The sequence below is a fragment of the Alligator mississippiensis genome, chromosome 5 (genome assembly GCF_030867095.1).
Source record: "Alligator mississippiensis isolate rAllMis1 chromosome 5, rAllMis1, whole genome shotgun sequence".
NCBI classification, from domain to species: domain Eukaryota; kingdom Metazoa; phylum Chordata; order Crocodylia; family Alligatoridae; genus Alligator; species Alligator mississippiensis.
Window position 1 is genome coordinate 181,977,451 of NC_081828.1, and position 15,576 is coordinate 181,993,026.

Below are 15,576 nucleotides of genomic sequence, written 5' to 3' on the forward strand. Positions count from 1 at the left end.
ATTATTTTAAGCTGGATATTCTTTCCACTATTTCTAGTGTTTTTTTGCTCTTGCTTTTCACAGTTGAAGCAATGAAACTAGAAAGATATAATTGACTTTAATTTTACATTCAGGCTCATGGTCTGGATTACACATATTAGCAAGTTACTGTGATATTCATGTTTTCAGCATAGATAGTAAATTGATTTATTTTGTACAATACAATTCCAGACTGTAAAATAGTATCTATTCTACTTCATATAGCCTTGATGACCACTTTGGCCTAAACATGTAACATCAGTTTCATCCATACATCCCATTGCTCTTTTGTACCCTGGATCCAGTAGTTCAGCGGTATACCTTCTGACCTGCTCAATGCTAAAATAAAAATGTGTAGATTTTCAAAGATTGCCCTTGCTTGGTTGAGCTGTCACTTGATACAAGCACAAGTTCTTTTTTTTTTTGCTCTTTATTCTTAGGAGGCATAAGAATGGAGAGCAAAAACAAGCAGGAGTGGAGTAAAGCTCTTCAGAATAAAGTGGTTTTTTGTGGTAGGTTTGAAGGAGTGAATTATTTCAATATGTGCTCACCCAGGCTATATTAATACTTTTCAGGTGCTACTTTGGCTTCAGTAGAAGATTCGGCTGAGTCTGATTTTCTGACATACAGAATACTGATATCTCAAAAACTACTGTCCAAGAGTTGGTTTCAATACTATGAAAAGAGTTATGGTAATTTTTTTCTTTCAGTGTTTAAACATAATATATATTTACCACTGAGATTATTATTACCTGTTTTATCTATTAATACTGGTGATCTGATAGGTCTGTATGGGCATGTGTACACATCACACTATGTTGCCATAACGATGCACTATGATGATGTAGCGACTACGTGGCTGTACATGTGACTAGCAGCTACTTCATCATAGTGACATGCTCCACCTTTTTAGCCCGCTGCTACAGTGAAGGAGTGGCTAAAACAGTGCAGCAACAACATTGCCATAGGGCAACATGTAGATGCGCCCTATATGTCTCTTACCACTTAATATCAATGGAGATAGCTTCAGGTGTCCTCTACTGTTTGTTGCTGGACATCTAATACTGTGCCCTTTACAACTGGGCAATTAGCAATGGCAATAGTTTGATGGGTTGATGGGAAAAGTTTTCAAATGTGCAATTATTCAGGAGTCAGGAGAGAAAAATGCAGAAGACATGCAACTGCATCAGTTGACAGGCAAACATGAGAGCTGATGCATTTCCCTCATTAGCTGTACCTATCTTCCCCTCCCTATTTTTGTCTTTTTCCTTTTGTCTTGCTTACCTTGTTATGGATTTTCTTCATCCCAAGGTCTTGGCCTTTCTGTATACAGCCTAGAATTGGAAATAGTAGTTGAGCAGTTCTGTCTATTTGCATTGCCTTAAATCCTACCCAGGGTCCATACCAGAAGCTACTTCTGGTTCTGGTTGCAAATGTTCTCTTAAAATAAATATATAAAGATTGTAGAAGCTACATTCATTTGATTCACACTCACAGCCTAAGAAAGCAGCCACACTGGTTGCTATCTTTAGTTCTCAAAAACCTTCAGACAGAAAACGTAAGAAAGGTTTGAAGAAAAATAAAATAATATATTTTTGTAGTAGCATAGGCCTAGAATTTTAATTTTTGATGCTCTACTAAAATTTCAGTGTGTAAACCACATTCTCATCCCTCTTATTTTCCACCCTTCCTTTTTAATATCTCACAAAGCTTTTCAATGATAACTTATTTATTTAGTTGTTACCCTTACACTTCCCCTTTTCTCTCATAGTTTTTTCCCCCTTGGACTGCATATCTTCACATATTCCTTATACTGTCAGAGTTCTTTGAATTTTATTCTTAACGTTGCATAATTCTTTCTCCCCAGTCATCCCAGTTGTCTAAATCTTTTTTTCAATTTCCTCTGCTGTTCTCTTCTCTTCAACTATGTTTTTCCCAATCTTTCCCTTTCCTTTCTATCATTCCTCAGTTAATGCTCCTGTTTCCATCCTTCCAACTCTATTCTTTTATCTTCCAACCATACCATCCTCTTTGCTCTCTGTCCTGTTGCTGCTCAGATCATAGGCACTCCAGTTTTTAAGCAACTTGCAGGGGTGAACAACACAAAAGGTCATCAGAAGGAAAGATCAGTACAAATATGCCAGACTTTCCTCTGTCTCCTTTCCACCTTGGAGAAGTTTGCTCCAGAAACTTCCCTGGTCCTTTACTGGTAGGTAAGTGAAGGGGAATGAGGTTGCTGTAGAGTCACAAGGAGTAATAACTCCCCTACTGGCTGGCATCTAGGGTTGAGTGCTTCAAGGGCAGGACATGTGTGTTGAGCACATGCACAAACTCTGATTGGCTCCTGATTCCTCTTCAAAATAAACTTAATTTTTGTGTTAGATTTGAAGGAGTGTCATTTTAATGTATGCTGACCCAGGTTATCTTAATACTTTCCAGGTGGTTTTTCCAGTTTTTTATTCGATTTGGGATGGTTCGATTTCTGGACATCTTTACTATGGAGTGGCACAAGAATGAACGGTTTTTGGATAGGAATGTACAGAAATATGGATGGTAATTCTTTTTTTATTTCAGCATTCAATCCAAACAAGTATTCAACAAATATTATTCCCCAGAGGTCATTTTTACCTTTAAATATACATTCTAATGATGTTCTGGTAGGTCTATATATGTTTCTTAGTACCACCTAATATCAAAGAGGATGGTTCTAGGCGTCCCCTACACTGGTGGTGCTCAACCTATTTAGCCCTGCAGGCTGAATGAATGATGAGAGACATGTCCACAGATCTGATCCAGCATGGGTTCAGCACGTAGAGTTGGTTTGCTTTCAATTCACCTTTGGAGTGACCATGTGCACTGGCAACAACCACAGCTCGACCCCACACACCAGCACAATCCAGCCTGTGGACTACCTTACAGGTCTGGAAATTTGATGCTGCTCTGGAAACTGTGGCAAATAATGCTTCCAGTATGCCACCTCCCCTACATTTCCAGGTCTGTGGGAAACCCCATGGGCCAGATAATGTGGTGCTGCAGGTGTAGTAGGCCTAGGGCCCCTCAGAAAGTCTGTCACTTTCTGGTGGCCTGCATCAGCCTGCTTTGCCCTCTGGCACCTTAGTGCACCTCTCCCATCTCCCTTGCCACAACTTGATGTTATGAAAGATAGTTTGGGAGCCTGTCCTTAGGTAGCCAAATTGTAGCCTGATAACCTGTTGCTGCTATGGAGATTTCTCTTGCTCTCCCTCCCTCTCCCTTTCTTTCCCTCTTTCTCAGCCTCACAGTAGCCCACAGCATTCTTGGACTTTCCAGTTGCCCCTTCTAGGTCCTCAGGCTGGGCAACAGCTCCCTCTATATCACAGTCCCTCAGGTACTCTATTTCTAGCTCCCTTCCCAGTTTCTCTAGGTTCTCTCACCCTCTATATGATTTCTTTGGGGCTTGTTCATCCCTTATCACATTTCTCTGGGCTGCTTTGCCCTTAGTTCCATTGTCTGAATGTGCCTTCCTCCTCAGCCCACAGAGTAGAGCGGGAGGATGATATCCCTGGTTTTGCTTGAGATGTATTGGTGGATGCAAGCCAGAGTTTGCTTTGCTTTGCCTGCTACAGCATCACATTGGTGGCTCATGTTCATCTTGTGAACCCCCAAGTCTCTTTCAGTCATGGTGCTAGTAAGTATAGCACTGCTGACCCTATAAGAATGATACTGGTTTTTCCACTCAAGTTGGAGCACCCTGCACTTCTCTGCATTAAATGCCATCAGGTTTTGGTCCATCCACCTTGCGAGCCTGTCCAGGTCAGCCTGTATCCCCAATCTGTTCTCCAATGTGACTGCCTTCCCCCATAGTTTAGTGTCATGTGTGAACTTTGCCAGTCTGCATCTGATGCCTGAATCCAGATCATTTATGAAAATGTTGAAGAGTACTGGCCTGAGTACTGAGCCCTGAGGGACACCACTAGTCACTGCGTGCCATGTTGATTTGCTGCCATCAACCAGTACACTTTGGGTCTGACCCCGGAGTCAGTTCCCCAGCCATCGGACCATGCGATGGTCAAGGCCACAGTTTTCCAGCTTAGCTATGAGGACATCATGGGAGACCAAGTCAAAGGCTTTCTTGAAATCCAGATATATGACATCAACCTCGTCTCCCTTGTTCCAGGCAATGTGTCATCTGATCATAGAAGGAGACAAGGTTTGTCAGGCAAGACCTTCCAGCAACAAAGCCATGTTGGCTGGCACTCAGAAAGTTGCCTTCCATTAGCCTGCTGCTTGATAATTTTCTCCAGGATCTTTCCAAGGATGGATGTCAGACTGATTGGTCTATAATTCCCTGAGTCTTCCTTCCTTCCTTTCTTGATGATTGGGACTACAGTGGCTCATTTCCAATCCTCCACTACTTCTCAAGTAGAGCCAAGGAGGTGATCCTCCCCCTCTACGCGACACTGGTCAGGCCACAGCTGGAGTAGTGTGTCCAGTTCTGGGCACCCCACTTCAAGAGGGATGTGGACAACATTGAGAGGGTCCAGAGGAGGGCCACCTGCATGATCTGGGGACAGCAGGGCAGACCCTACAATGAGAGGCTATGGGACCTGAACCTGTTCAGCCTTCACAAGAGAAGGCTCAGGGGGGACCTGGTGACCGTCTATAAACTCACTAGGGGGGAACAGAAGGGTTTGGGGGAGACCTTGTTTCCCCTAGCGCCCCCCGGGATAACAAGCAATAAGTTGTTGGAGAGTAGGTTTAGATTAGACATCCGTAAGAACTACTTCACAGTTAGGGTGGCTAGGATCTGGAACCAACTTCCAAGGGAAGTGGTGCTGGCTCCTACCCTGGGAGTCTTTAAGAAGAGGCTTGCTGACTACCTGGCTGGGGTCATTTGAGCCCAGTTTTCCTCCTGCCCAGGCAGGGGGTCGGACTTGAAGATCTACAAGGTCCCTTCTGACCCTACTTCTATGATTCTATGATTCTCCCAAGTGCCACAAGTTCTCAAATATCTTCGCCATAGGGCATGCTATGATGTCCACCAGCTCCTTCAGGACTCTCGGGTGCATACCATCTGGGCCTGCGGACTTTTGGATGAGTCTTTTGAGGTGTTCCCTCACTTGATCTACATCAATTGTGGGCCCATCTCCTGCCCCCTGGATGCTTTGTGTCCTATCTGACAGGGTGGCCACTTTGGATGAGTGGAAGACTGATGCAAAGTAATCGTTTAGGAGATTTGCCTTTTCCTGAACATCAGTCATCAGCTGCCCCCTTTGATTTAGCAGGGGTCCAATGTTGCCTTTGTTCTTCCTCTGATACACCTGAAGAAGGACTTTTTGTTGTCCTTGATTCCCATGGCTAGCCTGAGTTTGGTGTCTGCCTTGGCTTTTCTGGTCCTCTCTCTACAGGTGCAGGCTAGTGCTGTGTAGTCCTCCTTGGTGATGACCAGGGATCCTGGTTTTCTCTGATTAAAAATTGCAAATTCTCTGATTAAAAACCCAAAATCCGTGATAAAAATTAAAGGCCCCCCACAGACCCCTGCAGCACAGCTGGTGCCCCGCACTCCCCCCCACATTCTCAACAGCCTTCCTGATGCCCCTCACAACAGCCCCCCAGACCCACAGACACACAGGCACAGACATGCAGACACAGACACTGATACACATCCCAGCAGGTAAGTGTGTGTGGGGGAAAGGGCATGGCAGGGTGGGGAAAAGGGAAGGTGCTGGGGGGGTAGATCAAGAAGGGGGGGAGTGTGCCCCTATGCCCACTCCCAAGAGCAAGGCCAAGAGGTGAGGGCAGGAGTGCCACTCTGTGGGGCCCACGCACGTGCTGGCTGGCCAGACAGGGGGTTCTCACATGGAGGCTGCCACCGCAACTCTGCCACTGCACCCTGAGCTACTGTCCCATGGCCACCTGCATGGCTTTGTGGGCAAGTGGCACAGGGCACGGCAGCAGCAGTGTGGTAGCAACCACCGTGTGTGGGCCACATATGTGCCACCTGGACAGGGGGTGGAATGGGGGGCTTGCATGCAGTGGCATGCCCTGCAACTGGCTGCACAGCTCCACAATGGTGCAGGGTGGTGGTGGCTGTATGAAGGTTGGGGGGGGGGGGGGCTTTACGGGCAAGCGCTGTCACCGTGGAGCCATGCCCTTTGCCCCTGGATCCTAGAGGTAAGTGGGGCTTGGGAGTTGTGGGGCAGGGCTGGGGAAGATGGTTGGGGGCTGAGGGAGTGGGGCATGCTGCTGGCCCCAGGCAGCACACTACAGCTGGGAGCAGGGCCAGGGGGTGAGGGGAGGGGTGCCCACCTCACAGGGGGTGAGGGCAGGGGGCTTTGTGGGCAAGTGATGCAGGGCGCAGTGTGGTGGAACCCGCCATGTGCGGGCTGCACACATGCCACCCAGCCACCTGCCCAGGGGATGGGGAGAGGGAGGCTTGCATGCAACTGGAGCACAGCTCTGTGGCCGGCTCTGCAGCCATGGTGAGGGATGGTGGCTGGTGGCGGGGGGGGCACTCACACTTATCTAGAAAACCATGCCAGCAGTAATGTCCACTGCCTACAAAATCCCCTGCTGCTGCCATGGAGCTGTGCCCGGAGCTGTGTGGCTGGCTGCCAGGCAGCAGTGGCAGTGTGGTGGTGGCCAGCTGGCATGCAGCCATCCCCACCACCATCCCGCACTGCGCCACTGCTGCTGGCCACACAGCTCTGAGTGTGGTTCTGAGGCATCAGTGGGAGGTTTTGTAGGTAGCAGCCATCACTGCTGGCATGGGCAGCCACTGCTGCTTACTTGTGGGGCCGCCAGTGCCAGCAGTGAAATCTCTGTTTTCTCTGAAAGAAAGAGAAAACCACGGATTCCCTCTGTTTTTCCATGGGAAACAGAAAACCTGGATCCCTGGTGATGACTCCCATTTTCCATCTTGCATAAGCTTCTCTTTTAGCTTCAGGAGGTCCAAAAGTTCCCTATTGAGCCAAGGGGGAACCCCAGCACACTAACTGCACTTCCTTCAGGATGGGATGGACTTTCTTTGTGCTTTGAGGATTACGTTCTTAAGAAACAACCATTGTCCATGGGCTCCCCTTTCTAAGGGGCCATGGTATCTGAGTGCTTGGTTGACCAGTCTCCTGAGTTTTTGAAAGTTGGCCTTCCCAAAGTTGAGGAGTTCTTTTTTACTGAGACACTTCTGTTGGACAGAAAAAGTGGTCAGTTCATGGTCACTATCACCAAGCTTCCTCTCAATCCTCAGATCACTCACCAGATCATCCCCTTTGGCCAGAACCAGATCCAGCAGTGCCTCTCTCCTAGTCAGCCTGTAGACCTCTTGCATTAAGTAGAGGTCGGCAATGCATGCAAGGAAGCTATGCAACTGGCCAGGTTTGGCCATGTGCTCTTCCCATGAGATGTTGGGGAGGTTGAAGCCCCCCTGTGATGATCAGACATCAGGAGCATGCAGCCTCAGCCACTTCCCTATTGAATTCTCAGTCCAGCTCTTCCTCTTGGTTGGGATGTCTGTAATAGACTCCTACAGTTATGTCCCCTTCCCCATGCTCCCCCTGTATTTTAACCCAGAGGGTCTAGAGATACCCTCCTTGGGTGCTAAACTCAGTTTGAAGGGAAGTGTATTGCTCCTTCATGTAGAGAGCTACACCCCACCCTTCTTCCCAACACAGTCTCTCCTGTACAAGGTATAGTCTCCTATACTTACAGACCAGTCATAGGTGGAGTCCCACCAGGTTTTCATTATCCCTATGAGATCATAATCATTGTAATTCAAGAGTAGAGCCAGTTCCTTTTGCTTGTTCCCCAAACTCCTGGCATTTGTGTACAGGCAGCTGAGCCTGCCGTGGGAAGCTCCAGGCTTCCCTGTGCACTGGGACGTGACCTTTCCTTGGGCTGTGTTCAGAGTGGGTTCCCTTCAGCTACCTGGTCTATTACTACTGTGGCTGTTGTGACCTGGGATAGAACTGTTAATTGATCACCTATCTCCAGTGATCCCAGCTTAAAGCCCTGTCCAATAGGTCAGTCATCCTGGCCAAGATGAGCTTCTTCCCTTTCAGGGTGAGGTGGAGGCCATCCCTCCCCAACAAGCCACTGCCTCTCTCCTTAAGGTGCGGACCATGGTCAAAGAAGCCAAACCCCTCATGATGGCATCATCATTAGAGTCTTCTGTGGACCTCTCCAATACACCTCTCCCTCTGAGGCCCATGACCAGGAGGATCGAGGAAAAAAACTATCTGTGCCCCCAGACCCTTGAACCCAGCCCCCAGAGCCCTGTAGTCACTCACAACCCAGCCAGGATTGTTCAGAGAACTCCTGTTCTAAGTTGTGCACCAGGCACAGAAGCATGCCTGTTTGTGTGTTTGGTTCATGAGGCTCTGGTCGTGCAGTTCCCTGGGGGGCTGGGTCAAGTAGGAGATGGAGGGGGCATGACCCTCCTCGGCTCCTCTCAGCTGCCTCCCCGCAGCTGGCTACGCCCCTCCTGCTGCAGGCTCTGCTTACCTCTGGCTGTGCTGGGGGTCAGTTGGGGGTCTGCCACCTGTGCTCGGGGTCACTGAGGGGTCCTATGCTTGCAGGGTTGCAACGGGCTTCTGCCTGTGCATCTCTCACCGCTGCCGGACCCAAACTGAAAAAGGTTAAATGCCTTTTAAAATATCTAGATGCCTCAATTTTTTATTGTGACCTGGATAAAAAGCACACGTTAAATTGCTCAGTGATATCCTTCTAATGATGGGCAATGGTTTTGATTCTTGTTACAAATGGGCACTCCAGGTCCATTGTATGAGCAGAGAGGTCATGAAGTTAGTAAGTACAGATGTTGAACTGACCTCTGTAGACACAACCCTCTAAGTCCAGGGTTACTGAACCTTGATGTCTGCAATGATGTTGGGTCTAAAAACCACTGATCATCAAACAGCTATAGCCAGGTATAAATGGACCTGGCTTGGAATGGATTAATTGCTTCCTGTCAGAAAGATGTGTTAAACAGTTCTTCATGAACCCTATCTCCATTCTTAGATGGTGTGCTCCAACATTTCATGTTATCACCATCTTCAGCGTCTGTGGTCTGTCAGAATTTTTCATGAGAAGGCATGGTTTATGATATGCTTGTATTTGGATGACACCCAGATACCTATTGTGAGTGGACAGATTCCCGGGCTTAGGCAAATACTGACAGTAAACAAGTAGTCACAAATCAATTGTACATGGTTTCTATTACAAAGCAAATAAAACATAAGACCCAAGCAGGGATGCATTAAAACAAAGTATAATTGTTTTGCTATAATATACTTGAATATATTTTCAGATGCTTGTTTTGTTTGCGTTATTTTTTGTTCTTCTTAACTCAATTTCATACCTCTGAATTTGCAAGCCCAACTTTTTGTGTGTTGCTTCAAATTCCACATGCCATTTACATTTATTACATTATGTACTCTTTTGTTAATAGAGTTCTTAGGTGTTAGTTAATAGTAAATGAAATTAAATTATTGCCTAATAGATAGGATTATGGTCTAATTTTTCTTGAGCTCCCTCTAATAATACAATAAATGTGCTGATACCTGGAAAGCAGATATTAGTTCGGAACTGCTGTGTATAGGAGAATGTTTTTCTTATTTTTTTATACACATTCATTTTGACTTTAGGCCAGTGGTTATGGCTAGATAACACTGCAGTGGATTTTGCCAACTGGAATGCAGAACAGCCCAATGAGGGAGGTCACTGTGTTGAGGTTGCTGCATTATATGGATTTTGGAATAAACTTGAGTGTTCTTATGAACAAGGATTTGTTTGTGAAAAATCAAACTGTAAGTAATATAGTTAATTATATATTAATGTTTATCAGTTATTATTAGAGTATGTATACTATAAAAATATCTCTGTGTAATATTACAATATATGCAGCTGTGGTATGGTAGGGGGCTGAGGCTGTGTATAGAAACATGCCACTTCCTGGGGAGCTGAATCCAGCCCTGTGTGGCTACAAAAACTATATGATATGGCTTCTTAAATTTAACAACCTTCACCTTAAAATAATTGGGGTTTTATTTGGGGCCTGTTTTTGTCCTCATAACTCCTGTTGGAGACTGCCAGGACCTCACTCCTTCTGTGATTAAAAACCATGATGATGGTATAATAAGTGATATCATGGTATATTGGCAATCTATTCTCCTAGTGCAATGTAAAGAATTCATCCAAGTGTCAGACACTATTAAAAAATAACTAGCAGTTTACAGTACCTCTGCTTTTGTATGCACAAATGGAAGCATTTCAAATGCGCTTCTTTGGCAGAAAAGCCCAGGTACCCACACTCTGAGAACTGATTCTGAAATTAAACATCTAAACTCTACAGCCATTTTTGAAAATTTAATCTGTCATCTTTATCAAAAGATTTTATTGGTGTTGTGGTAATCATTTTATTGCCATTTTCTTTTAAATATAAAACAAATACTGTAGCCAATTTAGAAACAGTTAATCTCATTCTTATGCTTCATTTTCCAGATTCTGTGGTATTATATATTAGCAACATGGAACGGCATGTTGTACAACTTATTTGTTTTAATTTCACTTAATTTGGTGACCATACATCCCATTTAAGGAACATCTGTGTTTAAAACAGGGCTGTCCAGTAAAAATAGGGTTGTTCCAGTGCCCCACCTTGCTCTCCAGTGCTCCATACACTCCCCTGTTTTCTGCCTTCCCTGTGCCCAGTTCTTTCCCTCTGGCTTCAGTGTGCTCAGTTGAGACCAAAGCTGGGGGGGGTGGGGGTGGGGGTTAGGTTTTATTCATCTCCCTTCAGTTATCTTTTCTCTAAGATGAAAAGTTCTAGCTTATTTAGTTTCAGATTATACAGAAGTCTCTCTGCACTTCTGGTCATGCTTGTTATTTGGGAAGTGCATGATGAAAGATAATTTCCCTTCTTGATGGGCACATCTACACGTGCATTTGATCCAAGATCTGTTTACTTGTGAGTAAACTACTCATGAGTAAATGCTCCTGGGCAGGTGACATGCAGGGACAAGGGAGCAGATTGCTGCTAATGGAAGGATATTGCTTCCATTTCCTGGAGCCCTGCAATGGGCCCCTACCACCACAAGGGGAGCTCTAGGTGCCCCCTGGGTGCTAGCCCAAGGGCTGGCAGGGAACACTGGACCAAGAGACAGATGCCCCCAGGGGGCTGCCTGCTGCTGGGGTGGGGACAATTTTACCCTACTCCAGCAGCAGGGAGCTCCTGGCCCTGGTTTCCCCATCAGGGGCAGAGGACTTGGAAAGAGCTGCAGGACAGGGGCAGGTCCCAACCCCTTGCCCCATCCACTGGTGCAGCACCAAGCAGCTAGCTTTCTGCTAGCTGCCCCACTGGCAGATCGGGGTAGGGGTCTGGGACTTACCCTACTGCTGCAGCTTTTACTTGATCGGGACTGACACCTGCCCCTGATTGGGACAGTTCCCAGCCCCTCCTCCATGATTGCAGGGTGGAGGCTGAGGAGCTTGTTCTCTGCTCATCTCTATGAGCGCAGATCTGGGTAGTCACAAATCAAGCTCCCCAACCTGTTCCCTGCTCAGCTCCATGATCATGGACGTGGGTGGGGCTAGTATTGAGATCTCAGCACTGGCTCCACATCGGGGGGCTGGCACTGGAGCTCAAGCTCCATGATCATTATTTCCCAGGTCCCTGCTTGCCAATTGCAATCTTGGAGCAGGGGGCCTGGAGTTCCCTGGTGGGAGCAGGGGAACATTGTCCCCACCACCTGGGCTTCATTGGTGGAGCCTGCCTGAGCGGCAGATCCTGGGGTCAGGGAACAATTTCCCGTCCCCTGGTGGCCAGCAGACTGGGAGCAGATTTGCTCCTGGTCAGGCATCTACATGAGCGCTACTGTGCCATTACTAATTGCAACTAAATTTGCTATTTACTCATGATTAGTGAGGTTTACTGTGCAGTAAGCATGTACATATAGAGATGCACATGCTTACTGTGCAGTAAACTATGCTACTTCACACTAAAATGTCTCATGTAGATGCGCCCAGTAAGAACTATTTCCCTACTTAATGGCCACATTGACATGTGTGCTTTACTGTGGAGTGGACTAATTGACTGCAGAGTAAAACATCACTGTCTACACGTGACGGTATTAGGCTGCATTAAATTAAATGCAGTTGTGAAATAGTACTGTCGGGGACAGTAGATGCAAGTGTAGACACTGACCACGGGTGTAAATTGTGCCCAGTGAACCCAGCCAGCAGGGGGCCAGACTCCTGCTTGCTGCCTAGCCAAACAGCTTCACACTTTCAACAGCCTCATGCTCTAGCCAGTCCCTCTGCCACCTGATGCCACCACCTGGAGCCTGGGGCAGAGTAGGGCAGGAATGGCCCTGGTGTAAACTGCTCTAATCCGGCTCAAATTGCTGCTGTCCCAGAGCAGATCAAGGGAAGGAATTATTCTACTCAATTCTGTATTGGTGAGGCAACATCTGGAGTACTGTATCACCCTACTATAGAAAGGATATAGACAAGTTGGTGAGAGCCCACAGGAGAGCAACAGGAATGATTCAGGGTCTGGGGCACATGGCTTCTGGAAGAGGGACTGAGGGAACTGGGTTTTAGTCTGCAGAAGAGAAGACTAAGGGGGGATTTGATAGCAGCCTTAACTACCTGAAGGGTGGTTCCAGAGAGGATGGAGTCAGACTAGATTGTTCTCAGTGAAGCATTGGAACAAGTTAACTAGAAATGTGGTAGAATCTCCATCCTTGGAGGTTTTTAAGCCCCAGCTTGACAAAGCCCAGGGTGGAATGATCTAGTTGGGGATGGTCCTGCTTTGAGCAGGGGGCTGGACTAGATGATCTCCTGAGCTCCCTTCCAGTCCTATTTTCTATTATTCCTCAAAGTAAGAGGTTTTACAAAAGAGTTTACTTCTCTAGTTTTATAGTTTAATTATATTAAAAAGTAGATAAAGCTCTTGTCACATATTTTATCTCTTCTAATTTTCTTTATGAGTGTAAGAGCACTATAAACACAACTGCAAGCCTTCCTATTTTTCAATCCAGTATAGTTTTCAGTGAAATAGTCCAACTTTTGTACATTCTGAATATGTCTTTTTTCCTTTTAAAGTGATTGAACTTGAAAAAACTGTGAAGATTTCAAGTGAAAGAGGTAGGGTTATTTTTAAACAAAGTATTAAAATCCCAAGTTCAATAAGAGTATATAGTGCAAGTTTCAAAACCACTCAAATTCAGTGGGATACATAATCCTAAAATCCTTAAGTAATTCTGAAAAAAAATTAAATTATTTCAAAATGGTTTCCTAAATGATTAACAGTTCATGTTCCTGTCTAAAATTGTAACTGTTACAAATGATGCCTTGGCCTCATTGGATCAGCTTCCATTGGACCAAATCCTAAGGTCCTTCCTTAGGTTTGAATTAGGCCCCTCCCTTTCATAGGAGGGCAAGAATAAGGCAAGAGTATAGGAGGGGTGTACTGTACCTCTCTTGTTTTCATGTCTTAAGCAAGGATTAGGGCCAAGGACGGTCACAGACCCTATACTTGGAAAACACAGCTTTTGGATGCCTATGGCACGCACAGTTTTAGTGAGGTAGAACCATGGCAGTCTACCTCACATAACTGCATCTATAAAGGTTTGCATGAGGGAGAGACTATGGAAGGAAACTTCCTCCTTTTCAGACCGTGATCTCATGGGAGCAGGATAGTTTCACATGACTTTTTGTTTGGGTATCACCTAGCTCTAAGTTTTCAATGAGTCTTTCTTCTGGCCAATTCTCATGGTCCTATTGAATTAAATAGGTGTTGACTTGAAACTAGATGTGAGTAGGGACATCAAGATTGGATGCATGTAGTCAGGATAAAGCTATTTGAATAATGAAGACAGATTTGTAATTATTGTTATAAGTGGCCAGTGTATTTTCTGCTGCTGTTCATGGAGTTCTGTTATTTGTGAATCACATGCCTTTGTCAGCATTCATACCTATCAGGCACTCATGAAAATACCCAGAACTCACTAGCTTTCTGAAATTATTTTATCCTTATTTAGGATGAAAAAATACAAAATGTAAAAATGATGATGGGTCATAAATAAACATTTCCAAGCAGGTTTATTTGTTTCCCAATTGGGAGCAGAGACAATTTCATGTGATCAAGGTGAACGATCATGGAACACAAATAACAAATAGTGAACAGATCATAGATTGTTCAAAGACTAAAAACTCTTTATTCAAGTTATAATATGAAATATGTTCATATCTTCCTCCATAGTTACTGCTGCTCCCACCATAATCTGAGTCTCCTTAAACACAGGGCTCTGTTAAAGGAAAGGATAATCACCAGTAATCCTTTGACATAGGTTAGTGCCCAGGTTGGAGCAGAACTGTCTCCAAGGGTCTTGACAGATGTTAATTTAATGAGATCTGATCCTGGATCCTCAAACTAATGCATCTTGCTATTGTATATCAGACATGCATAACAAGACATGCATTTTTTGGCAATTTATGGTGTTAATTGTGCCATAAATGTAAAGTCCATCTGGGGCCCAAGTTCAGGATGGAAATCTCCATCATCGCTTGAACCCAGCATGCCCTGGCAGGGTTGAGAATTTGCTCCTTTGTTCTCTATACTCAGTAGTTGTCATCTAATATAATCACCAATGCATTTAACAATGTTCTGTATTTGGTTACAGAAGAGAAGAAGGATGAGGAGTCTTCTGCGTCTGGCAGCCTTGCAATCTGGATACTGGGAGTGCTGGCCATTCTCAGTTTAGCGGGAGCTGGCCTCATGGCCTCTTTCTTATACAAGAAAAAAAGGCAAAATCAAAAGTAAAAAAGTGATGAAGGCAATGAGACACAACTGAATAGCACTGATACTGCTTAAGGAAGTAGTGAAATAAAGGATTCTGTAGGCAGTATCAGGCAGAATGTACACACTGTCCTCTAGTTTAATAAAACTATGGATGTGCCAGATTTTGGTAATTTAACTAAGTGGAATGAATTGAATCTTGAACCAAAGACAAGTTCTCTTGTAGCAGTAATTGCTTATTTTATGTTGTATGCATTTTTAAGCAAGCAGAAACATTTATTACTATTATATTGTTCTAGCATTCAGACTCTTCTCATAAATGGAACAAATGAGCATGGATAAATATCATAATAAATATCAATAAGAAATATCATTTCTTATTTAGAACTAGATGGCCCTAAGATATCACGATCATTGAATTTGCTTTGTGGAACCCAAAAAGCACTCTGCTGACATTCTGAAAGTTATCCCACAAAATTCATTCTAGCAACCCACTCCTGTTTTATTTGTTTGTTTTTGAATGGGAATTACGTTTTACTGTTTATGTAAAGAAGTATTACACATTATCACTTCAGGAAATTTTTGGAGACACAAAACCTTGCTGCTTTCATTTTCTTTAGTGTAGTAACAGTAATGTAGTTACTTGTAATCAAGTTCAAATAAACCTTGATTATAAATAAACTTGTAATCAATCTCAGTTCTGCAAATGATTTTGTAATTTTGTGTGGGAACTATCAAGGTATTGCCTATCTTTCTACAGCAAGTAATTGCTGAGGTGAAAT

General features: G+C 44.8%; 1 protein-coding gene across 2 annotated transcripts in view; it reads left to right on the forward strand.

The window, feature by feature from the left end:
- Positions 1–15,491, forward strand: part of LOC102566216 (macrophage mannose receptor 1-like) — a 93,909-nt gene extending 78,418 nt beyond the window's left edge. For both annotated transcript variants that reach the window (XM_019497887.2, XM_014601566.3), the window contains 5 exons: positions 594–710; positions 2,458–2,571; positions 9,639–9,800; positions 13,099–13,140; positions 14,679–15,491. In XM_019497887.2, coding sequence (XP_019353432.1) covers positions 594–710; positions 2,458–2,571; positions 9,639–9,800; positions 13,099–13,140; positions 14,679–14,818 — 575 coding nt within the window. In that variant the 3' untranslated portion in view covers positions 14,819–15,491. The remainder of the gene's footprint in view (positions 1–593; positions 711–2,457; positions 2,572–9,638; positions 9,801–13,098; positions 13,141–14,678) is intronic.
- The last annotated feature ends 85 nt before the right edge of the window (positions 15,492–15,576 follow it).